This window comes from Dipodomys spectabilis, unplaced genomic scaffold (assembly GCF_019054845.1).
Source record: "Dipodomys spectabilis isolate Male_0828 unplaced genomic scaffold, ASM1905484v1 ptg000387l, whole genome shotgun sequence".
Lineage (NCBI taxonomy): Eukaryota > Metazoa > Chordata > Mammalia > Rodentia > Heteromyidae > Dipodomys > Dipodomys spectabilis.
In genome coordinates this window covers 2,851,875-2,877,628 of record NW_024871064.1, presented here as the reverse complement: position 1 = coordinate 2,877,628, position 25,754 = coordinate 2,851,875, and the positions used below count along the sequence as shown (strand labels likewise).

The following is a 25,754-nucleotide window of genomic DNA, read 5'->3' as shown; positions in this document are numbered from 1 at the left end:
GTAGACCAAAAATGACTCAAAATGAGTCATACAACTGGGAATTTTTTTCCTGTCCTAAAATTAACTAAGACACACAGAGTGAAACTGCAGTTGTACGCCACTCATGTGTTATTTGTGAATATAATGCATTATTAATAGTATTTTAAGTGGTACTCTTAGTGAAAGCCTCAAATCAAAATCAGCACTGAGTTTTTCTTCACTGCACACACACACACACACACACACACACACACACACACACACATATGTGATAAAGGCAGAAGTTTGAGAAACTAATGAGATGTTGGGAGGAGGATGTGGAAGGGAAGATGATAAACCAGTAGCTGCAAAAACACAATGAACTAAGCACAGTGGTGCACATCTATAATTCCAGCAAAGGGAAGTTGAGGCGAGAGCATCTTGAATAAATCTAGCCTGCCTTGTGACAGTGAAACACAGAGATGAACAAAAATAATCCTTGCAGAATGAGAAATAAACTTTGGACTTATTTTTTGTGGTTCTATGCACTAGACATCTAGATCTCATCTTTTTTTTTTTTTTTTTTAGATCTCATCTTATAAAATGCCCTCGGGGCTGGGAAGGTGGCTCAGTGGTAGAGCGCTTGCCTTGCATGCCTGAGGCCCTGGGTTCGATTCCTCAGCACCACATAAGCAAAAAGAAAAAAGCCAGAAGTGGCGCTATGGCTCAAGTGGTAGAGCGCTAGCCTTGAGCTGAAGAGCTGAGGGACAGCACCCAGGCCCAGAGTTCAGGCCCCACGACTGGACCAAAAAAAAAATATATATATAAAATAAAATAAAATGCCCTCAAAGATCTGTGTTATCCATTGTAAATCATTGCCCTGAGGCAATCAGCCACTTAAAAAACTAAGAAACTTCAACACAAGTTCCTCATATTCCAAGGCGTACATTCTTGATCTGTGATTGGTCCACAATTTGCCTCAAGGAAGTTCCTCTTTTAGGTCCTCACAGTGGTTGGGCTTTGGGGCAACTGGGAACAGACTGTGGATCTGCAATCTTCCTGGGATATTCAAGAAAAGGAAGTAACTTTAGCTTGTAGCTTATGGGACAAGAAGGCCACTGCTTCTACCATGCAGGGGTGGAGTGTGAAGTGGGTAGTTTGAAAGGCATTTCCATGTTCTCATACCCCTTTCCTATCAAGATCTCTGCTCTCAACTTAACCTATCTGGTAGCCAATGCAGATGAAAACATAAAATGTCTGATTCTGATTCTAAGGCGGGGAGGATGCTGTCTGGTCCAGGGGTCGCTTGGTTAGCAGACTCTCAGATACCACAGAACATGGTGGAAGTTTTCATTAGCATGGATGTGCTCCTGGACACCTATCTTTCCTTTTGGTTCTATGGGTCTGTTTTTTTGTTTATGCTTAAAAATGCTCATCAATGAAATTTCTAAAATGGTTCACTAAAACAAGTTGGGTTAGCTGTTTAAAAACATATATATATATATATATATATATATACATATACATATATATTAGATAGACAGACAGACAGATAGATAGATGTGACTGGATATATATTTACTTTAGATATCTATATTTTAGAAACATACTAATTTTAGATGTATATATGTATGTATGCATACTTCGTATGCATATTTATTTCATTGGATGAATTTTCAAATTATCTACACTGCTCTTTTTCTTGTTGTTGTTGTTTTGGTGATGGTCCTAATGACTTGGGCACTGTCCCTGAGCTATTTTGCTCAAGACTAGTGCTCTACCACTAGAGCTACAGCTCCACTTCCAACTTTTTGGTGGTGAAATTAACTGGAGACAAGAGTTTCATGGACTTTCCAACCCAAGCTAGCTTCTAAATGTGATCCTCAGATCTTAACCTCTTGAGTACTAGGCTTTACAAGCGTGAACCACCAGCTCTGGGCTACACATGTTTAATTCTTAAAGCATAATAAACACAGATTTTATATTTAAAAAGATCTTTTGTTAAAGGTACAGTATTCTGTTGCTTTCTTTTTTTTTTTTTTTTTTTTGGTCTGGTCGTGGGACCTGAACTCTGGGCCTGGGCGCTGTCTCTCAGCTCTTCAGCTCAAGGCTAGCACTCTACCACTTGAGCCACAGCTCCACTTCCGGCGTTTTTTCTTTTTGCTTATGTGGTGCTGGGGAATCGAACCCAGGGCCTCATGCATGCAAGGCAAGCACTCTACCACTGAGCCACTTTCCCAGCCCCTGCTTTCTTATTTTTTCTTGAGTGGTTTTATACACTAGTTTTATTGAGGTTTGTGAAGAGTCCATCTCTATGAATTTTGCTTCTGAATAAAAGACAATCAATGGGGTTATTTTATTCTTGGTAAAGTGTGAAGAATATGTATATATATATATATATATATATATACAAATATATATATATGAAGTAAATATATATGAAGTGTATATATATGACATATATATTAACTGAAAGAACATTGTGAGGAAATAATTTGCTAACAAATTTAACATGACTTGTTTGAAGAGAACTGTGTAGCTCTCCCAGCCTTTCACATCAAAATGTTCTAGAAAAGAATGCAACATTTCCTGTCAAATGTGGTCCATGTTGGCTTCACGCAGCTCTGGAGTCTTGTGGATGTAGGACAGGAACAGACAGTTAAAAAATAAAGCAGATACTCAATACTTGGGTCTGTAGAGGAGTATGAGAAAGCAAAAATGCAACAGTTTTATTAGATCTGATTTCTAACACAACAAAATTAGAAGAGAAAAAGTACTATAGGGTTAATTGATTTAATGTGTAAGGCCCAGTGAAGATTGAGACAAAATGTAGAATCCAGTTAAAGCTGCTGCATTACAAACAAGAAACAAAAAAACAACTTTAATTCAAGTTGAGATTACTGGATCTCCAGTGTGTTAGGTTTTTAAAAGAGGTAATCGAGTAAGAACAGCACCAGCACGCACGTGGTATTCAGGTAAGGGGTAGGTTTATTCAGTAGACCTGCTGGGACCAGGCAAGGTTGGCACTCCACGTGGCTGGGAAAGAGAGAGGAAAGAGCTAGAGCAGAGAGAGAGCAGAGAGAGCTAGAAAAGAAGAGCAAGAGCAAGAGAGCTTCTGGGCCTGGGCTAGGCCTTATGTAGGGTATGGGCGGGGAAAGGTGTGGCCACATCAAATTCAGATGTGACCTCAGCGGATGCAGATCTGACCTCTTCCAGGTGTCCCAGTTGCCTAGGTAACGCAGGTAATGGGTGGAGACTTTGCTGCGAGGAGGGTGGAGTCTGCTAGCCATCCAGGAGCAGACCTTACACAGTGGACCTACAATTTACAAAGGTGCAAGGTGGCTTATTTTCTATGACCTTGATAATGTAACAGATTTCTTTTTTTTCACTTTCCTCAGTAGCCTTCTATTACCATTCATGGTTTTCTGCATTTGAGACCTCTCTGCTAATTTATAAAATTGGAATGTAGCTGTTGATTTTCGTTCGGTGTCTCTGTGAAATGCACTCTGCTATCCACACGATATTTCTCATTTCTTGTTCCTTCAGCTTTACATATGCATAAAATACTCCATAATGGAATTGCCTATTGAATGCCAGCACATTCATTTGTACCTGATGAAGAAAAAAAGAAAAAAACAATTTGTACCATGAACTAATTTCAAATATATATGAAATATTAAGCTACAGTTGAGCTTCTGCTTATTTGTATTTAAATAGTGTCCAAGCTGAGTCAAATAGAGAAATACAGAGGCAACTTGGAAAGTTCTAAAGGGAGAATGACACTTCTTAAAAAGTTGTTTTGGGGGTGGTGGTAGGGCTTGAATTCAGGGCTTGGGCACTGTCCTCATGCTCTTTTGTACAAGGCTAGTGCTCTACCACTTTGAGCCATAGGGTCTTTTCTGGTGGTTGATTGGAGATAAGACTCTCATGGACTTTCCTGTCTGGGCTAACTTTGAACTGTGATCCTCAGATCTCAGCCTCCTGAGTAGCTAGGATTACAGGTGTGAGCCACTGGTACCTGGAGTGACACTCTGACAGCTAGAGATCACAGTGGTTTATTGTATGTCTGTGGACTCACAGGACGGGCTTCAAATCTTAGCAGCTTCCTTGATATAAAGCTTTCTGGCTGTTTTTTTTGGACTGTGTCTAACTTTGTAGTCATATTTATCTGGCTTCCAGCTAGTGGGATCACCTCACGTAGTTCAAATATTTCTTTTGGGCCATAACTTTATAAATTTTGAAAAGATATTCCAGCTCTCTGATTCCTCTCCAGGGTACTGTCACAAGCTTCTGGAATTTAGACTGAATAGTCAAAGCTTTTTTAGAATAGTCTGTGGCGACTTTCCATTCTGTTCAATTGTTTTTATCCTGCAAAAGTTAAGTGAGCAAAAATATTTTTTTCCAAAAAGTATTTGTTATCTGGAGTAAAGTCAGAAATTGAGCAATTTCTACATTCTTTTCCAACTGGCCATTTAGGACAGAAAAAAAAAAAAAAAAAAGGACAGGGGAGAGATACAGACCCTCACCCAGCTCCGAAAATTTCAAGCAAAATTATCAAGAAGCTAAGGCTGCCTCTGTTCTCAGGAACAGACACTCATTTCTCTGCCAAGTGTAGCTTCCTAACAGCTTCCTTCTCCAGAGAGGGGTAGCAGCAGAGAATTCTGAATGATCCTGTATGCAGTTTTAATTCTTTCTATAACAGATACGTTGGAGCTATTGGAATATGTCTGTTACCCAGTTACAGGATGTTCCTAAACTACTGTCTGTAACTAGCCTAACCTTGAACTCTGGTTCTTTATTAGTTTCAGTCAGATTGAGATGGACATGCCAATGTATTCAAAGAAACAGATGCACTTAGAAAATTTCTTGGGATTTATAGGAATTTACTTGTTTAGAAAAATAACCATCTGTTTATTAATAGTACAGTAGCCCAGGAACTGCTTATCAAAGGATTCAATAGTCTTCTGCCTTTTTAGGAAAGGAGATGATTTAGACTACCTGTGGGTGGATTTCCAAGAGAATAATTCTTAAGGGTCCTAATTGTGCCCATGTGTTATAATCATGGATAATTCCTTCTTGCGGGAGAGTTGCATTAGAGTAAGATGAACCAAACATTGAGGAGAGTCAATATTCAATTGTACTAATATCCTAGCTTTGCTTCTCTAGTCAACTGGTTATAGAAAAGCTATATTCCATCAAATTTCACTATGTCCTGTCTTTATGCACAGGACATTTCCATGTGGTGTTGTCTATCATTTGTGAGTCACAGTGTCTGGTGTGCTACAGCAGTTACAAATACACTGTTGACTCACAACCATCAAGTTGGTCAATTGATCCTTGGTAAAAGGAAATCTTGAAGAAAATACTTTGAAAATTTCCACAATAAGCTAGGCGCCAGTCAGGAGGCTGAGATCTGAAGATCATAGTTCAAAGCCAGCCCAGGTAGGAAAGTCCATGATACTCTTATCTCCAATAAACCACTAGAAAACTGGAAGTGGTGCAGTGGCTCAAGCAGTAGAGCGCTCACCTTGAGCTGAAGAGCACAGGGAAAGTGCCCAGGCCCAGAGTTCAAGCCCCGCAACTGACAAAAAAAAAAAAAAGAAAAAAAAAATACCACAATAATAGAAAAGCATATAAACATATGTCATACCTCATGCTCATAGAAAACATCTTCTAATGTCTTTCCCCCATTGCCACCCACAGCTTCAAACAAAGGCTTGTACACCTTAAAAGCAAAGGCAAGAGATCAATTTTACAGAAATATTCATATAAATACATATGGATATGTTGTTTAGAAATGTACAGATGGTACTTAAAAATTTATACTGGAACATATAATTTTTTCTTCCTGATTAAAACAAATCAAGATAATTCAAGAGTCTGTGGAAATTTTAACCTATTGGCTTATTCAGAAATATCAAGGCAAGGGGGCTGGGAAGGTAGCTCAGCAGTAGAGTGCATGCTTTGCAAGCATGAGGCCCTGGGTTCGATTCCTCAGCACCACATAAACAGAAAAAGCCAGAAGTGGCACTGTGGCTCCAGTGGTAGAGCACTAGCCTTGAGCTGAAGAGCTGAGGGACAGCGCCCAGGCCCAGAGTTCAGGCCCCATGACCGGCAAAAAAAAAAAAGAAATATCAAGGCAAGGCTTAGTGGTAGAATGCTTTCCTAGCATCTGTAAAGCCCTGGGTTTGATTCCTCAGTACCACTTAAACAGAAAAAGCCAGAAGTGGTGCTGTGGCTCAAGTAGTAGCGCCTTCAACGAAAGAAGCTCAGGGACAGCGCCCAGGCCCTGAGTTCAAGCCCCAGAACCAGCCCACCCATCCCCCACCCCCTGCAAAAGAAAATACCAAGGCAAGATGCAAGATGAATTCTAGTGTCACTATACACTTCATGATTCTTTCCCCCTTAAGTTCTTGGAGTGCTGTAAATATTTGTAGTTTGGTCCATATAGGTTCACAGGTACTCTGAGATGAGAGCTGCTAAAACTACCGTAAAATTTCAGGTGAGGAAGGGGTGGAAATCTGGAGAAAGCCCAAGTCGTAATAACACTGAAGAGTACCATACAATTACACTTGAGATATTGTAAAGGCTTATCAGAACTCCACAGGAAGAGGTGAGTGTCATTCTAGTCCAGGAGAAGTCACCCATGGGATCTGCACATAACTATGTGTAAGCCAGAGGAAACAGGGTCTGGGCTAAGTTGTGAAACTGATCTGAGAAGCTCAGGGCTGTCTCAGATCAGATAAATGCTGGAGGAAGGACATAAGCAATTCTCTTTCCTCTTTCAAAAAGGGAATGGAAAAACCCATACATGGATCCTTATTCTCCCCATAATGCATATAAATACTCTGCCTTAACTCTATTTCCCCTTTGGGTACTAGAAAGGACCACAAGGTCAGGCTACTTTATATAATGTTGACCTGAGCTCACATTTCTAAAACACCGCCCTAGACTCTAGGGAGAATGTGCTTTATCAAGTACTTCAAAGGAGCTTTCACATGACCATTCCTTGGAGATTTAAACAAGAATTTGCTTGCCAAGAACCTTAAGGGAAGGAAAAAAAAAAAACTAGCTTGGACTAGAACATTTCTTCAAGAAAGAAATCTACAGTAAGAGAGACTGCTTGCTACTTTACAGACATGACAACTTCTTTGACTGAGAAGTATAAGTTTGATGTGATAGCTTTTGAAAGAAATCCACGGGATGAAACAGCATAGTTTTTTGGGAGGACCTGGTGGAATAACATACTCCATAAAGATCAGCCACTCTCTTCATCTGGTCAAAGTCTTCTGCTTGAGCCAACAGGCGCAGCCCCTCAGGATAGAGCTGGCCGCAGGTTGGAAAGAGGGTCTCCCGGTCTTCTTTGCTTAATTCCGTGCCAAAGGAGTTAAGAGTGATGATAAAAGCTCGTCTGTCCGCCTCAAACTGAATTTGCAAGACATAAAATCAGTGAAGTTGAATCATCTGTTAAATGCTGCAAACATAACCTGAAATAGACAAATTCTGGCTTTCCTTTCCCCAACCTACGTCGAATTATGATGCAGACAGGTGTTATTAACATTCTTTTAGTCTCTTTTGTAGAAGGGAGTAACTCTGCCTGCCAGAAGAGGATTGCATAGCACTGCGACGGCCTACGACTCCTAAAACCCCACCAAATTTATTTTCCGAGCATCCTACAAGGAGCACAGAGACTGTTAGCGTCACAAATGTATTTTCCATAAAAGAGGCAACAATATTTACTACAGTCCAATCAGGCATAGAATAAGATCATGTGCGTGGAAGTGCCTATCGGGGTGTTTATATTAAAAGAAAGGACATATCATACATGTTTGTTTATTTTTAATTGTTTCCATTATTGTTATTTGTGGTGCTAGGCATCAATCGGTGTCTCATGTAGGTTAGACAATTACCCTACAATTGAACTATACCTAGCCCACCCCCTCCCTCTCTCTCTCTCTCTCTCTATGTTTATATATTTATATATATTTAGTTATAGGGCTTGACCTCAGGGCCTAGGCACTATCCCTAGGCTCTTTTGCTCAGGGCTAGTGCTCTACCACTTTGAGCCACAGCTCCACTTCCAGTTTTCTGGTGGTTAATTGGAGATAAGACTCACACAGACTTGCCCAGGCTGGCTTTAAACTGTGATCCTCAGATCTCAGTCTCCTGAATAGCTAGGATTACAGGCATGAGCTACCATATGTGATGAAATTTTATGCTAATTACCATTTGTTTGTGCTTTCATGATTTTTTTTTTTCTTTTTGAATGTCTTAGGTTACATATAAAAATAATTAGCTCTAGCTGGGCGCTGGTATATGATGCCTACAATCCTAGCTACTCAGGAGGCTGAAATCTGGAGGATCACCATTTGAAGCCAGACCAGACAAAAAAGTAGAAATGACTTCATTCTGTAAGTAACCAGCAAAAAGCAGTCTGGAGGTGTGGTTGAAGTAGTACAGTACCAGTTAAGCAAGCAAACCAAAGCAAACATGAGACTCTGAGTTCAAACATCAGTACTGCAAAAATCAGTCATCAGTCCATCTATCAATTAAGCTCTGTAGCTAAGAATTATATGGCTTAGGATAGGTCATCTTCCTTACAAGGTCTGTTTCCTCGCTTGTAACATGAGGGGATTTGGCTATATGATCATCAAGTTCCCAGCAGGGGCGAGGGGTGCTGGTAGCTTACGCCTGTAATCCTGGCTACTCAGGAGGCCGAGATCTGAGGATCATAGTTCAAAGCCAGCTTGGGCAGGAAAGTCCGTGAAATTCTTATCTCCAATGAAGCACCAGAAAACTGGTAGTGGCGCTGTGGCTCAAGTGGTAGAGCACTAGCCTTAGCTGAAGAGCTGAGGGACAGCGCCCAGGCCTTGGGTTCAAGCCCCCAAACCAAACCAAAACAACAGATATTCAAATCCCATCTTCTCTGTGCTGAACCCTGAGTAAGCCTGCTTTTCCATACCAAGTCACACCTCTCTATTTCCTCTAAACCATGTCTTTCTTAGATTTCTTTTTTATTTCTTTGTTCTCGCAGTCCTATTCTCTTGGTTATCCAGTCCAGTCTGATCATTCTGTTTTTGGATGGCTGGTTTCAGGAGTTCCTTCTCTACATACTCTGGGTGTATGTAGAGTTTACAGTGCTAGGTGTAGGTAGAATTTCTGGCCCTCAGAAATTCTTCTCCAGGTCCTTGGATTGCCCTGCGATTTCCCCATTGTTTTGAATTTTACATCTGTAGTTTGCATTCACTACATGATCCTGTCTGTGAAGGATCATATTTCCCTTGTTCATTGTTCAGTTTTGAACAGCCACTGTCTGTTACAGGACTATTTTAGTTGTTTTTTGACTCTAACAGAACAGTCAACTTGTGAAATTCTCCAGTATTCCCTACAATGATGGTATTGAAAGTCCTGGCTTAGTAGCTTTCCTTTTGTCAACATTGGGGGGTTGAACTCAGGGCCTCGTGCTCTGAGCTTTCTTGCTAATGGCTGGTGCTCTACCACTTGATCCATGCCTTCAGTCTGGCAAAAAGCCAAAAAGCTGGTTATTTGGAGGTAGAGTCTTGAAGACCTTTTTCTGGCTTTGAATCATAATTTTCTATGTCTTAGCTTGCTGAGTAGCTAGTATTTGGCATCATCAGAAAGCTCATTGGAAATGAAGAGTCTCAGGCCATAATCCAATCCCACTGAACAGGAATCCCGAGTTTAACAAGATTCCAAGGTCATTCCTATGTGTATGAAAAGTGAAAAGAATTGCTCTAGGCTATCTTTCATTCCTTTCATGACTGTCATGAAAAAAACAGGCTTGCAACAAATTTTACTGGAGCTCTTTTGTTAGAGCAGGTGTTTCCTATCAGAAGGAAAGCGAGAGTGAGTTCCCTCTGACCCTTTGGATGATAGTCATGGAAATGACACAAGGGCCAGAATCAGGGAGTGGCCGTATTTGGGAAAAAAGGCAACTGCTTCTGGTTACTGTGTACAAGAATTCTTGTCAGTAATTTTAGAGCTTCCAGGAATAAGAGAAGAAATGCAAATGGGAGATTTCATGGAAATAAGAAATCTTAAATAGCTGGGCGCTGGTGGCTCATGCCTGTAATCCTAGCTACTCAGGAAGCAGAGATCTGAGGATCATGGTTCAGAGCAGCCCTGCAGGAAAGTCTGTGAGATTCTTCAACTAACCACCAGAAAACTGGAAGTGGAGCTGTGGCTCTATCGGTAGAGCACTTGCCTTGAGCTGAAGAGCTCAGGGACAGCGCCCAGGCCTAGAGTTTAAGCCCTGCAATGGACCGAAAAAAAAAAAGAGAGAGAGAGAAAGAAATCTTAAATAAACATGAGGACAGCGGGAGTAACCATGGAGGTAATTCTCTTAGATGTTCTTTTAAAACATTAGGGTTTTATGAAGAGAAAAGGGCAGAGCAGATAGCATTGAAGATACTCAAGACAACAAGAGAAGTCTTCCATATTCTATCTCCAATGAACCATCAAAAAGCTAGGTTGGAGGTGTCTGGTTCAAATGGTAGAGCACCAGCCACAAGCAAGATTGTTGAGTGAGAGTGTGAAGCCTCAATCTGGCAAGCCCCTATACTGGCAAAAAGAAAGCTACTGTGCCTTGACTTTGAGAAGCAACAATAGAGGGAATATTGGAGAGTTGTGAAAGTTCCAAAAATTAAAAAGTCTCTGTTAGAATTGGTTAACATATTTCTATGTGGCAGCCTCAGGCTATTCAGAATTGAATAATAAACATCCAATGCATATTTGTTTCATAATGAGGCCTATTTCTTCCTTTGTCAGATATTATTACCTTTGATCTCTTATTATTTCCATATATTACAACTGTATGCATACCTACCTTACCTTTTTTTTTTTTTTTTGCTGGTTCTGGGCTTGAACTTAGGGCCTGGGCACTGTCCCTGAGCATGTTTTTGCTTAAGTATCACTCTAGACAGCTTCATAACGTCACCAGGTTACTGATGTTATAGGACCAACATGTCACTTTTGACATTAAATATACCATGAAAAAATCATTTATTTATTTAATGCCCATTTTCTGTGTGATATAAATGCAGACAATTTTTTAAGCTCTATCAGATTTTTACTTCAAGGATTCTTTTTTTTTTTTTTTTAATTTCAACCGGGGGGGGGGGGGGGGGGGGGGCACACCTATGCTTGTTAACCCTAGCAATGAGGAGGCTGAGATCTGAGGATTGTGGTTTGAAGCCAGCTGAAGCAAGAAAATCTGTGAGACTCTTAATTCTTATAAATTTCCAAAAAGCCAGAAGTGGAGCTGTGGCTCAAGTGGTACAGCACTAGCTTGAGTAAAAGGAGCTCAGGGTCAGCGCCCAGACCCTGAGTTCAAGCCCCAGAACCAGCGCGCGCACGCACACGCGCGCGCGCGCGCGCGCGCGCACACACACACACACACACACACAATCAACAGAAAATAACAAAATAACTTTTTAACTGAAAATTTTAATGATTATGCCAGGCACTGGTACCTCAGGCCTATACTTCTTCAGGAGGCTGAGATTTGAGGATCATGGTTCAAAGCCAGCCTGGGCAGAAAAGCCAGTGAGACTTTTATCTCAAATTAACCACCAAGAAGCCAGAAATAGAGCTGTGGCTTAAGTTATAGAGTGCTAGCCTTGAGCATAGTAGCTCATCAACATTGCTCAGCCCCTGTGTTCAAGCTCCAGGACTGGCACCAATAAACAAACAAATAGTAATAGATGGTTTAAGAGCTAATTTTAGCTTATGTCATTGCAGAATATTTAGTTAAAACATATGCAAATAGGGCTAGGAAGGTGGCTCAGTGGTAGAGTGCTTGCCTTGCAGGCATGAGGCCTTGGGTTCGATTCCTCAGCACCACATAAACAGAAAAAACCGGAGGTGGTGCTGTGGCTCAAGTGGTAGAGTGCTAGCCTTGAGCTGAAGAGCTGAGGGACAGTGCCCAGGCCCAGAGTTCAGGCCCCATAACCGACAAAAATTAATGCAAATGACATTTATATATTTATATATCACGGATTAGATTTTTCTTGAAATCAGGAGTCTTTGAGTTGTTTGAATGTCTGTCCACTGTTAAAGTCACGGAAACTGATTATCTAATGATTAAAAACATTCCTTAGATAAAAGTTAGTCTCAGAAAGCCCATATTCCTTTTATTACTCAAGTATATGCAGAGACCAGAGAGAGCTGAATATTCAATATTCAATGCTAGCCACGCTGCCGAGCCTCCCACTCTCCCGCTGTCCCAGGCACGTGCATGTCAACCTTCTCCCAAAAGAAACTCCGAACATAGACGTGATTTATGGTGAGAAAGAAGAGTTAAAGAGTGTAAATACCAACTATAGAGGTAGATATCATAGTGGATTTGACTCATAATTAAATGAGTTTGCCCACTGTGACCTGTTTGACTGGTGTGTTTATGCTGGAAATTAGAATGTTCCAGGACTGTGTAGTGCAACCTGTATTTTAAACCTTACAAAGTTATTGTGGATGGGGTTTTGTTGTTAAATTGTGGGGGTTCCCAGCTGCCAATATCTCCTTTTTGGGTGAACTTTTTAAATATCTATAGTTCATCAACTGATTATACTATGTAACATTTTAAATTAATTATCTAATTTCTTTATATTCCACCAAAATGAATCATAAGGGAATTTTTGTCCACATTTTTCTTTTTATTTTGGAAGGGTAGTGGGCTTTGAACTTGACTAGGCAAATGCTCTAGCACTTGAGCAACATTCACAGCATTTTTTTCTAAGTTTTTTTTTTTCTGTTTTTGCCTGTGTGGGCATTGGATAACAATCTTCCTACTTCTGTGTTTTTTATTTATGCTATGTTATTTATTTATGTTATTTATTTATTTATTTCTGCCCATTGTGGGGCCTGAACTCAGGGCCTGGGCACTGTCTCTGAGCTCTTCAGTTCAAGGTGAGTGCTGTCCCACTTTACCACAGCACAACGTCCAGCTTTTCCTGCTTATGTAGTGCTGAGGAATCAAACCCAGGGCCTCGTGCATGCAAAGCAAGCATTTTACCACTGAACCACCTTCCTAGCCCCCTCCTTCTCTTTTATAGCAGTTAAGATTAAAGATGTGTGCCACCATGCCTGGCTTTGTTTTTGAAATAAAGTGTCCTTAACATTTTCTAGGGTTGACCTTGAACCTCTACTTTCCCATCTCCGTCTCCCACATAGTTGAGATTGCAGGTGTATATCACCATGCCAGCTATTGTCAACACTTAACTTTTTTTGTATTTTCTTTTTGTTTTTGTATTGTTAGGGTTTGACTACAGTACCTTGTGTATGCTCTACCACTAAAATACATATAATAAAATGTAGTACTTATTTCATTTTTAGATAACTAAGATTAAAAAAAAGAAAAACAACCTAAGCAGACTCAGAGAAGTGAAAGTCTGAGAAACTCATAATGATGTGGCCTAGAAAAGTTCAAAGAGTTTTTCTTACCTGAAGAATGGGGCACATAACCTCTGCTGTGACATCACCATGATCCTTGCAGAACTTATAGAATGCCTCAAGGTAAGACTTAAAAAGAAGAAAAAAAATCATCAAGTAATAAAATGAATAATTTTCCTCTTGGAAATTTCTAGATGAGTTTTCATGCTTTATTAAATGCATTAATGGCAATTGAATTATTTCTCCCACAGGGAGACATTTTATAATATGGTTGGAAGAAACTTTCACATTGAAATATTGTGACATAGACTAACACAGAACTCAATAAAAAAGCAAAGGTAAACTTATCATAACTCATAATTACTTCACAAGCATTTTCCCCATGATTCTTGGTTAATTCTGGCTAGAATTCCAACAAGAATGTTAATTCTAATAGTAATGTTAAGTTCTTCTCTGAGCTCAGCAAGTGATTTTCATGGCCCTGACCTTTCTTCTCTTGGAGACACATATGGGGACATATTAGAAAGGCAGAGTCTGGGCTGTAGGCTGCCTGTGTTTGAATTCCAACTCTGATTGGAATTAACATTGGTTAACTGGCTAATGCCAAAGATAGCGGACCTCTCCATGCCTCAATTTAGTCTCAGAGGAATGGGCACAAACCGATGTCATAGTTGGGTGGTTAGGTTGAGTTGAAGCTTCTAAATTGTTTATATAAGTGTGAATTATTGCTCAGAAATGCTCAAGGCCTATATGTCTTTATAAAAACAAAACTTGCCTGCGAGACCATGCTTTTGATGAGAGATGCCTCTTTACGAAAAGAAAGTTTTCTTGTAATTCAATGGTTTTGAGGGAACATGTATTTGATCATAACATACTATAGTCATAGAGCAAGGCAGCACATATTCATTTATTCATGAGAATGTCCAAAAGTACTTCCTTGTATGAAGCAGATGTTAGTCATCTTATGATACATAGGGATTTTTCTAATGAACCAGGCAGACAGTGAGATTATGCAGTGGTACATATGGCATCTTGTCCACCAGTTAGACAGTCTGGTATACTGAGTTTAATACTTCATGGGCAGACTGTTAAGATACAAAGATTCTACCAATAACAAGACTGACAATAAAGATGAACACCATATAACAGAAAATGTTCTATATGCTGGTTGCCTTAAATAAATTCATAAGGCTCTCCTCATTCTTTTATCCTTCTTCTCACCATCACCCAGACACTCACTTTTATACACATAGAGCATAGCACAAGGAGCAAGGAACACAGAAGCACAGATATGCTATTTCTTCCACAAAACTTGCTAGCCGAAGGAAGCTGACATATACACTTGTAAGTAAAAGACAGGCCAAGACAATACAAGACAGACTCCAAATCTTCATAGCTTCTTAATGACAGAAGCTAGCTAATGGGCAAAGTAACCTTATTAATAAAGAACTCAAGCTACAATAGACTATGTACTTGAAACCATTACCTTGTATAGTTTATTACGCAGTAATTCAATATTCAGTACATCTAGAGTATTTTCAGATATACAGTCTTGAAAGAATGGAGCTGGAAGCCAGAATTAAAACACAAGATATATGAGTCAGACACAAGACTACAAACTGTGGAAAGTGTTTCCTGAACACAACCCCCTCTGCTCAGTGCTAGTGACAATATTGTGGAGTTATAATGATGGGAGTTATTATTCATTATGTCTTGAGTACATTATTACTTGAGTACCTTTTAACTTATCTAACTTATATATATATATATATATTTAACACACATATATATATTCATTTCAAACTTACTTCATGAAACCCTTCCTCCCTACCCCAGATTATCTAACAGCAATGTTTACCATCTGCCATTAAACTTATACCACGCCTTGACTTGTACTAAAACTATGTTTTTATTTAGTTTTCAAAACTCTATTATTGTAAGATAGAATTCTTTCTGCAACGAGGAAACCTGAGTGAATAGAATTTCCTCAAGTCACCTTGTTGGGACCAGGCAAAGCTTGGCTTCATTTCTGACCCTGTGTCCACATGGCTGTGCTGCCCTAGCCATGGGCACTCAAGATGACACAAACTTTTTTTATTTACCTTTTTAAAATGTCTGTTTTAAAAGGCCAGTATGTTATCGGGGGTTGTAGGTTCACCCAAGTCCTTAGCACACCACTCTTTAAGCGCTATTATTATTATTATTATTATTATCATCATCATCATTACGGAGTTATCTAGAGGTTTATGGCAGTTTATGAGCACAATGCATCTTGATAAATGTTACCATTTTAATCATTCCCTCACATCTCTCTCAATGCACTTATGCCTTCAAGTTATCTGGCTCCATTTTCATGTATGTCCATTGAATTTTATGACTGGATTCATCAACTCTTTCTCCATTCATCCAGCCCCCTCCTTTTGATCTCGCCCTCCTCTGACAATGCACATTTCAGCTTCCTGGTATTCATTTTGCTAGTCTGCAAGTTAGTTGTCCAAAGGAGTGACACCATTGGAAGTATACCATACATTAATCAGATGGTTTATGTGGAGAAAGCAAAGTATTTTAACAAATTGATCAATGGCAAACTGTTACTTCAGATGTCCTAACAAGAACAGATATAAAATGCCAGACTTATCCCTTTAGCACTTTGCATAATATGATTACTGTCAATGCTGACTTATAATTCACATTCATTTCATTGCCTTCATTGGTTTGATAGACATTCCTAAGCATCTCAGAAAATAAATGACACTGCTAAGCCTCCTAAAACAAAATGCTCTCTGGACGTGACATTATTTACACAGAAGTTTAAAATGAAAGGGCAAGAAATTAAGTACATAAAACCAACCTAGAAAATTAACATTTTAAGAAATGATAGGTTCTGTCATCCACTGGCTCCAGAGAAAGTACAAGGCTTTAGAGGCTGAGAGGTGAGCCAGAGCTCCTCTCTGCAAATGGTTCTTATGTGACCCTGGGCAGGTGGTTTCACTGGTGTTCATTTGAAAAGTGAGGAAACAAAATTGGATGCTTCCTAATGACTCTTTCACAGCCAGGAATCTTCATCGTAGAAAATTGCATGCATTGAAAAAAACTGTGAACTCAGGTGCATTTCATAATGACTGTCACCTCATAGGCAGCCATTCTATGCATATATTCATACCTAATGGTGTTTCAACCAACACAGCATTGAAGAGGTCCGAGGTGGTGTCTGCTATGTTCACTGCCTCCATTTCTGTGAAACGGCCCAGGGGGTGGCACTTAGGCAGAATTTCTTTCACTGATTTTTTTTGCAGTGCTCCATTCATCAGCAGAATCACATTGTCTATCATGTAGCTGCACCTGGTAAAGAAGAAGACTCTCGACTGTGAGGGAAGCAGAATAAGATAAGAAGCACTCCATGGTGTAAAACAGAGACCAGGTACACACTCGCATTTAAAAAAAAAATGACTATTATTTTGCCAAAACAGAAAATGACTATCTTTTTATTTTAGACTTTGAAGCTCTTCATTCATTCGTTTGTTTGTTTATTTATTGTGTTGGTCATGGGGTCTGATTTCAGGACCTAGGTGGTATCCCTGAACTTTTTCATTCTACCACTTGAACCACAGATCTACTTCTGGTGGCTTTCTGGTGATTAATTGGAGATACGAGTCTCAGACTTTCCTGCCCAGACTGGCCTCCAACCATGATTCTCAGATCTTAGCCTTCTGAGTAGCTAGAGTTACAAGCATGAGCCACCAGTGCCTGGCTCAAGTGTTTTATTTTAAATGCTGTGGGTGGGGAAAAATACTCCAGAAAAGATTATATTTTGGGAAAAAAATCAACTAACTAAAGTTAAATTAACTTTGGCTGGTGTAGTGGTCCTTATGTAGTAGAATGAGGGTATCAAATTATTTTTTTAAACAGTATCCACTATTGTCTCAAATTGCTGAGAAACACAAACCTGGAGTCTCTTACTGAATTAAACACTGACTGGTTGAAGCTAGAATAGAGCCCAAGAACTGAGTATTCTAAATGGGTGGATAAAACATTCTGTATTTCTTTCTTCACTTTGTACTAGACACTGCTCTAGATTACGCACTCTATATCCCAAAGGTTATAAATCCTAAAAGCTCTAGAGAATTCTAAAAAGAAGTAGTAGAGTGTCAAAAGTCTGTCAAGGTTGACATTGAAACAGACATTCATAGAATGTCTTCCATGAGAGAATCTTCCATGGAGTGTGTTTGTGGGAGAAAGAAGAGCAAGGAAGGCAGAAGCCCACTGCTGTATGTAAAATGAATGGGAAGTTAGGAGAGAGTGTATATACTATAACTTGATTTTAAAGCAGGTCAATCCCTGTTCTCTAGCTAGGGGAGTCTTAGATTTTGCGTTTTAGTATTCGTGTTCAGGTTAGAGCATAAAGGTGAGTGGAGGCCATGGGAAAGAGGCAATGGAGAAGGTGAGAGATGAGAAAGTCCACTGGTGAGCAGAGGTTTGACCAGATTGAACAACTGCCACAAGACAGCTGTGAAAAGATGCCACACTGCTCCAGATGAATTGACCTTGCCACTTAGCAGGAACGTCACTGAAGCCCAGATGCCTAAGTTACAGACGTCCTGACCAAGACTGCATTCCTGAAAAGCGAGTCTCCTTCACTGTGGAACTGAAAAAAATCCTAACCAGAGAAGTTATTGGAGTAGACAATCAGCCTTTATTAAAAAATGCATGACTGTAAAGTTTCTGCACCTCCCCAGCAGCAGTACCAATTTAGACATAAGGGAATTTTAGAATCTTCTTTTTTATCTCTTGAAAATGATATTAACATAGAAGTACTTATTTAACTATCCCTTTATGGCACAGAAGCGATTACCTGGGAGGGAAATTGCTAGCACTTATTAATCCTTAGCAGACTCTACATATATAATTGTTCCCCAGCATCTCTGGAATGTAACAGTGTATGAGCTGCTAATGTCCCAATTTACAGATGACTAGTTGAATGACATTGACCAAAAAAACCAATGTCAAAGATATAAGGAGGACAGTGCCCAGAAGTAACATACAACCTTTGTCTACAGTGTGGACTGAACATGCTTATTTTAACTAATAGAAAGGGTAGTTCCTATATGGTAAAGAATAAGAGCTGTATAGATTGGATCTGATTTTATTTCAAATTATTCTTTGAGTTGTCTTTTGTTTCTAAAGTGAGAAATGACAGCAGTTCAGATAGATCAGGGAATGCAGTGAAATCCATGGGTGTGGTTCATGCTGAAGGTAAAGAATATATCTTTCCTTCTCCTCAGCCCCTTATCCTAATCACACACCTTTGTACCAGGTACATCTCTGTCACTGCTGGGGTAATGAGACAATACACCCAGAGAACAATTGACTTTCTTCAACTGTAGTCTTTATAAATCTCCAAGGCTGTATAGGACAGCTGGGAATGAAATAATGTGTTGAGTTTCAAGGAACCCGATTACTGATCTAGTTCAAATCCTTCAAGTTTTAAATCTTGTTCCTCATAGGTAGTGACACAGCCAGGATTAATGACTATTTCATTGGGGGTAATTTTTCACCTATTCATGAGCTATACAAACCTGTATTTTGAATTCTTTTTAAATGTTTTACTCTATAACTCTGATATTTGGCAATTGTGAAAATCCTGAAGTCATGTAAAACAGAGTTAATTTTTAAAACTTTAAGTTGTAAGAATATTTTAGGCAGGGCATGACGATGAATGAATACCTGGCACTTGTGAGGTGGTAAGATTTTAAGTTCAAAGCCACCTTGGATTACATATCAAGGTCTGTTTTAAAAAATTAGATGTAAATCTTAAATCTTTCAGAGGAACTCGCTATGTAGCAGGGATGACATGTATGTTTCTACTCAAATCTCCCAGTAGTTCAATGCCATAAGGACAATTTCTGTCCCTACTTCATAGTTAAGAGAACTGAAGCATCGAAGTGTTGCCTTGACTCAGGAAATGGAAAGACTTGGAAAAAATCATATTAAGTGAAGTACACTAGACCTAAAGAAACATAGGCTCCATGGGTTCCCTTATTTGTAATAACTAGAATATGTTTAGGATAGTTCTAGCAAAGGATCACAATAGCTCAATAGCTATGTACATATGGCCATATAAAATGATGCTAATCAAAATGAACTCCAAGATATGGAAATGAGAGATGGTGTGTGTGTGTGTGTGTGTGTGTGTGTGTGTGTGTGTGTGTGTGTGTGTGTGTGGTGTTTGCAGTTCTTTTTTCTTAGTTTCTTTTTTTTTTCTGATAGTTTATCCCCTTGTTTTTACTGTTTTTGATTTTGGCACCCTGGTTCTTATATATGTTTATCTGATTTGGGGAAAGGAAGGGGAATAACAAAATGGTGAGACAAAGGACAAAGGGGGAACCAATTCAAGAGTGATACAAGACACTGGATAAGAACTTTACAACTTAGGAGGCAGGGAGGGAGTTGGGGGCAAGGGAAAGTGGGAGAAAATGAGGAAGGGGGGTAACACTGTTGGACAAGAAATGTGCTCATTTCCTTACCTCTATAACTGTAACTCCTCTGTACGTCACCTTGACAATAAAAAAGAAAATACTAGATCACAGCTCTAACCTGCTGACAAGTAGCTACCACTATCTACCTTTTGCTTTTTTGTGCTGGTACTGAAGCTTGAAGCTTGGACCTTGCATTCTTGCTCAGCACCTTTTCTCCCGGCTCACAGCTAGTGTACCACTTGAGTCTCACCTCTACTTCCCTGTTTTTGTTGCCTAATTGAAGATAAGAATCTGTGGCTCAAGTGGTAGAATGCTAGCTTTGAGCTGAAGAGCTGAAGGACTGTGCCCAGGCCCAGAGTTCAGACCCCATGACTGGTGGGGGGGGGGGGGGGCAGGGGGAAAGAGGGTCAGGGGGAGGGGGAAGAATCTCATGTTTGTCTGCCCAGTCTGGCTCCAAACTTTGATTCTCAAATCTCAGCCTCCTGAGTAGTTAAGACTGCAGGTGTGAGCCACCAGAACCCAGCTCTAAGGTCCCTTGTAGAAGTGCCCACCACTTCCTCAGATATTTCAAATGTCTAGACAGCTCTGAAACTTGTCAATAAATAATCATTTTTTCCAAAGCTGTTTTAATTCAGGCTCCCTTGCAAGGTTCAGGTAACAACATCTTAAGTTAGACAAGAGTTTTAGCATTTCCCTCTGGTCTTAAGAGTTGTTCTTTCCCTTCATTTTTTAAAAAAAAACTTGTTTAAGGATATTGAAATGAGCTAAAATATATTTTCCATATAATCTGAGGCTGATATAACAGTTTTTAAATGAAGACATAATATAGCACTATAACTTGCTACGTTAGAGCTTCTATGGATAAAATTCTTAGCACTGCAGTGTCAATGCCAGGGTAGTCTTCCCTCTTTAGAAGCAGATTTCTTGCAAATCCTCAGCTCTAGGCAACATTTGTGTCCGGAGCCTTAGATTCCATTCTTATTTATTTATTTATTGCAGGCAAGTACTCCATCCAAAGCGATATCCCCAGCTGTACTCTATATTCCTCTGCTTCCTTTCAGTGGATGTCAGTGCTTGATTTCCCCACAGGCACTTCTGTCACACAAAAAATCTCAACCTGAATGGCCCTAATCTATTTCTCTTTATGTGTGATCTCTGTTTTGATAGGCCACATCACTGTCTTCCTTCTAAAAAATATGTATCAGTGACTTCCTTCTGCCTTTGGTGTAAAACAAGACTTTCTCATCCCATATAGAAGGTCATTTATTAATTGCTCTCTGATTATTTTTTCCAGATGTGGTGTAGATAAAGTCATTGAAAAGCCCTTAAAATTTTTATGGGCCAGGGATGTAGCTCAGGGATTGACTGCACAAAGCTCCAAGTTCCCAGGCATGGAAAAAATAAAAGGTCCACTTATAGAAAAAAAGAATAGGATAGACCTCTGGAAAGTTCTTAGGGTCAAACAGGAGTCTTAGATCCAGTGAGAATTAGTCAGAATGGTGAAAAGAAAAAGTGCCATCAAAATAAATATGAAGGAAGTGGCACTGTGGCTAAAGTTGTGCACTAGCCTTGAGCTGAAGACCTGAGGGACAATGCCCAGGCCCAGAGTTGAAGCCCCATGACTGATAAAAACAAACAAACAAACAAACAAACAAATAAATGTGACAAGAACACTGGCAACTGTAACAGCTATGTAGAGTTAGAAAAGGACTGGCAAACTATCCATGGGCTTGAGCAATCCCCGGGGTTTCAGTGGCGGGATGGAGTAGAAACAAACATAAAAAAATGAGCAAATAGAAGGTAATAGAACAATACAGAATAGATAGTAACATGGGCCGAGATGAACAGACTTTACAGGGTCACTGCAAATTCAACCAAATCATGCATACAAGGTTTGTAAAATCAACAAAGGCTGTCACAGTAGAGGGAGCCTGATTTTAGAGCAGATAAACCTGATTCTAAGCCCAGTTCTACCACTTCAAAACCAGTTTAACGAGTACTCCATTTCCTCCATTGAAGGATAGAAATATTTATCCAGTTTTGAAAGGTTGGCATTATGACTAGAACCCCACAGGAACGCGCAGCAAACTGCGGGCATGATGAAGGAGAGTCTGCATTCTGAGAAGATGTTACAAACTGTATGATCTTTAATGTGAAAATTTGTTTTTGTTCTTTTATGTGTTCTCCCTGGTGTGTAGATGAGAAGCTGTGTAGTGCAGTCATGTGGAAGACTGCCTTTAATCACATTACCTATAGGAGATTTGCTCCTGGGTTTGATATATGCATATTTTGAAAGCTTATTACCACTCTGCATCTTCTTGTTTTGAGATGAGGTTGGCCTCAAACTTGTGATCCTTTTGCCTCAGTCTCCTGAATGCTGGGATTACAGTTGTGCACCTGTTCTGCAGTTGGAGCCCTACATGTCTTTCTGTGGTCACTGTTCTATATGATGTTTTCTTTAAGAAATCTTAATTTCATAAAGTTCAGTGTTACCTAACTCATTTCAAAATATATGATCAAAGTATATTATATGCACATGTGTAAAAAAGGAAACACATTATTTTGTACAATAAATACACACGAATGAAAAACAAACCCAAAAAAGAAAAGCAAAACAGTGCTTGCTAAATAATTGCAAATGACAATCACTTTTGTATTTAATAAGTTGTGAGAGGCACTTCATGACTCACTCTTCTTCCTTTGACTTTGACTTCAGATGAATAGCAAACAGCTTGGTGATTATGACAGATTCACTGTCTAAAATATCCTACTAAATTATGGCTTAGTCATGACAATCTCCCTTCAATCAGACCTTGATTGCTACAAGTTCCTCTTTACCTCTCAGGCCCCATCGGCAGTCCTCTCTCTGATAAATCTACCGTATTGCAGTCTCTACAACCATGATTCAATTCTGCTTTAGGTGAGCAGAACTCATTGATAGGTTGACTGGATCACATTTGTAAATATGGGAAAGACCCTGGGGTCCTAAGATGTATATACTGGAGTACTTGTTCATTGTGAAGCAGGTGAAATGTATTTGGTCCACTTTTCATAAATTACTTCATTTCTCAATGCAGCTCCTTATGAAAGACAACATGCACCCAGAATCCAAGCCCACTGATGATTTACTGTGACATGACCAGAAAGGGGCCATGTTAGAAGTACTTCCCAATGGCTTGCTTCACATTGCTTCACATTTCAGAATGTGAAGGGTTTGTTCAGCTCAGCACTAACCCCACGTGCTCACATGGGGAAGCTCTGCTGTTCTGCATGATTTGCTGAATTGTCTGCTGAGATTCAGAATATCCCCACACTCATCCTGCCCCCTCATGCATTTTTTTTTGCACATTTCTTATTTCTCTGAAGGTTCTCTTTTCTTTTGTTTTCCAATAGAGGAAGTGAAATTTTATTTTATAGAACAATTGTGCTATCCCATTCATTTTTCTTATAGTACACACACACACACACACACACACACACACACACACACAGAGAGAAAAATTACTCAGTAGTTAGCATTTTCCTTATGAATACATTTTAGTTGATCACTGGGCATTTCCCAAGCCCTTGGTAGCCTGGTGTTTTCAAACTATTTAGTGTTTAAGGTTTGCCATCTGCTTGCTTTGGACATTCCTAAAACTTTTTGTGCTTTTCAACACTGGTGTCTCCATTGGTGTCTTTGTTCCTGCTCTTCCATAGATGTCTAAAGATACTAAGAGTTGAAATCTTTTCCATATCTTAAGGCCTTATCCAAATTCATATTTTTTTCTTAATCTCAACTAATGACATCAGTGAAAAGTAGCATCTCTATCTAACTTTCTGTATTTATATTATTTATCCTGGGGCAAAATTCATTTTCAGTATTGGCAGTGGTAGTGGTAAATACAAAGGATAGTTGAAATTTTCATTCACAAATATTTAAATATTATATATATAATGTGTGTGTATGTGTGTGTGAGTGTGTGAGTGTGTGTGTGTGTGTGTGTGTGTGCACGTGTGCACATGTGTGCTAGTCCTGGGGCTTGAACTCAGGGCCTGGTTGCTGTCCCTGAGCTTTTTTGCTCAAGGCTAGAACTCTACCACTGTGCCACAGCTCCACTTCTGGCTTTTTTGGGTCCGGTTGTGGGGCCTGAACTCTGGGCCTGGGCGCTGTCCCTCAGCTCTTCAGCTCAAGGCTAGCGCTCTACCACTTGAGCCACAGTGCCACTTCCAGCTTTTTTCTTTTTTGCTTATGTGGTGCTGAGGAATCGAACCCAGGGCCTCATGCATGCAAGGCAAATGCTCTACCACTGAGCCACCTTCCCAGCCCCACTTCTGGCTTTTTTGGTAGTTAATTGGAGATAAGAATGTAAGACTTGGATTCGAAACTTTTAATTCTGCCACTTTCAACTGTGTGCTTTTGGATTAGTCATTTTACATGTTCATTTCAAATAAAGTTATTTATAGGTTTATACTCATCTTTATTGATTGTGAAGACAGAAGCTTTATCAAATGCATTTTAAGGACTCATAGAGGCCTGGATTCTATCTCATACAGAGCATGGACACTATTATTTTTTGATGACTGATAAAAAAAAACCCTTTCTCTGTGTTTACAGAAGTGCATTATCTCATTGGGTAAATAGAAATAAAGGGAATAACTTGTTACCTGTAATCTTACCTGAGTTCTCTTTCTAGAACTTCTGGCTACCTGTTTCTTACATTATCTGCAGTTTTTCCATCTAAGAGAATTACTATAGTACTAAAGAAATTGGTCTGTCTTTTAACTCAGCATGGGATAGTCTAGTAATCCAGAGATAAACACCAATTAGGTGATGGCTCTTGTTATTAAACACACTTGTCTATCATAGGTTGTTCTCCACATGGTCAGGTATAATGGTATTTCTCTCTCTCTCTCTTTCTCTTTTTTGTGCCAGTCTTGAGGCTTGAACTCAAGGCCTAGAGGCTGTCTGCGAGCTTTTGTGTTCAAAGCTAATGCTCTGCCACTTCAGCCACAGATCCATTTCTGGCATTTTTGTTGTTGTTATTGTTCTGGTGGTTATATAGAGATAAGCGTCTCAGACTTTGCTGCCTGGGCTGGCTTTGGGCCAGGATCTCCAGATCTTAGCTTCCTGAGTAGCTAGGATTACACATGGGAGCCACTGATGCTCAGCTAGTATCTCATTTTTTATTATATTCAAAATACCAGTCATCACAAGTTTTGGAGCATCCTAAATTGGGTGTGGTGATACACACCTATAATCCCAGCATACAGGAGCCTGAGGAGGGGAATCATGAATTCTAGGTCAGTTTGGGAACTTGTCTCAAAAACAAAGCCTAGCTACATAGGAGGCTGAGGTCTGAGGATCAACGTTTAAAGCCAGCCTGGGAAGTCAAGTCCATGAAACTCTTATCTCCAATTAACTACCTGAAAAAACCAGACGTGAAACTGTGGCTCAAGTGGTAGAGTGCTACCCTTGAGCAAAAGAGTTCAGGGACAGCATCCAGGCCCTCAGTTCAAGCCCTAGTATTAGCACACACACACACACACACACACACACACACACACACACAGAGACAATAATAATAATAAGGATAATGATAACAATAATAAAGAAAAAAATTCAATCTATACGCCAAATGGCTTACAACTGTAATCCTAGCTACACAGGAGGACAAGACCTGGAAGATTGTTCAAAACCAGCTGGGGCAGAAAAATCTTAAGACACTTTGTCTCCAAAATCATCAGCAAAAGACCAATCTGGGGAATAGTTCCAGTGGTAGAGTGCCAGCCATGAGTAAGAAAGAGCCAAGTAAGAGTGTGAAGCTTTGAGTTTAACTCCCACTCCTGGCAGAGAAAGCAAAACAAAACAAAACAAAAAACAAAGAAAATGAAAAAGAAAGAAAACAAAAAAATTCAATGGATAAAAGGGAA

The 25,754-nt window shown here is 39.7% G+C and overlaps 1 protein-coding gene across 1 annotated transcript in view; it reads right to left on the bottom strand.

Annotated features, from left to right (window-relative positions):
* Window positions 1-3,351: 3,351 nt before the first annotated feature.
* Window positions 3,352-25,754, bottom strand: part of Atp6v0d2 (ATPase H+ transporting V0 subunit d2) — a 40,006-nt gene continuing 17,603 nt past the window's right edge. The window contains exons 3-8 of the mRNA XM_042667304.1: window positions 16,529-16,707; window positions 14,852-14,931; window positions 13,417-13,494; window positions 7,207-7,383; window positions 5,609-5,683; window positions 3,352-3,570 (exon numbers count right to left, since the gene is read on the bottom strand). Of these exons, the coding sequence (XP_042523238.1) occupies window positions 3,409-3,570; window positions 5,609-5,683; window positions 7,207-7,383; window positions 13,417-13,494; window positions 14,852-14,931; window positions 16,529-16,707 (751 nt within the window). The 3' untranslated portion in view covers window positions 3,352-3,408. The remainder of the gene's footprint in view (window positions 3,571-5,608; window positions 5,684-7,206; window positions 7,384-13,416; window positions 13,495-14,851; window positions 14,932-16,528; window positions 16,708-25,754) is intronic.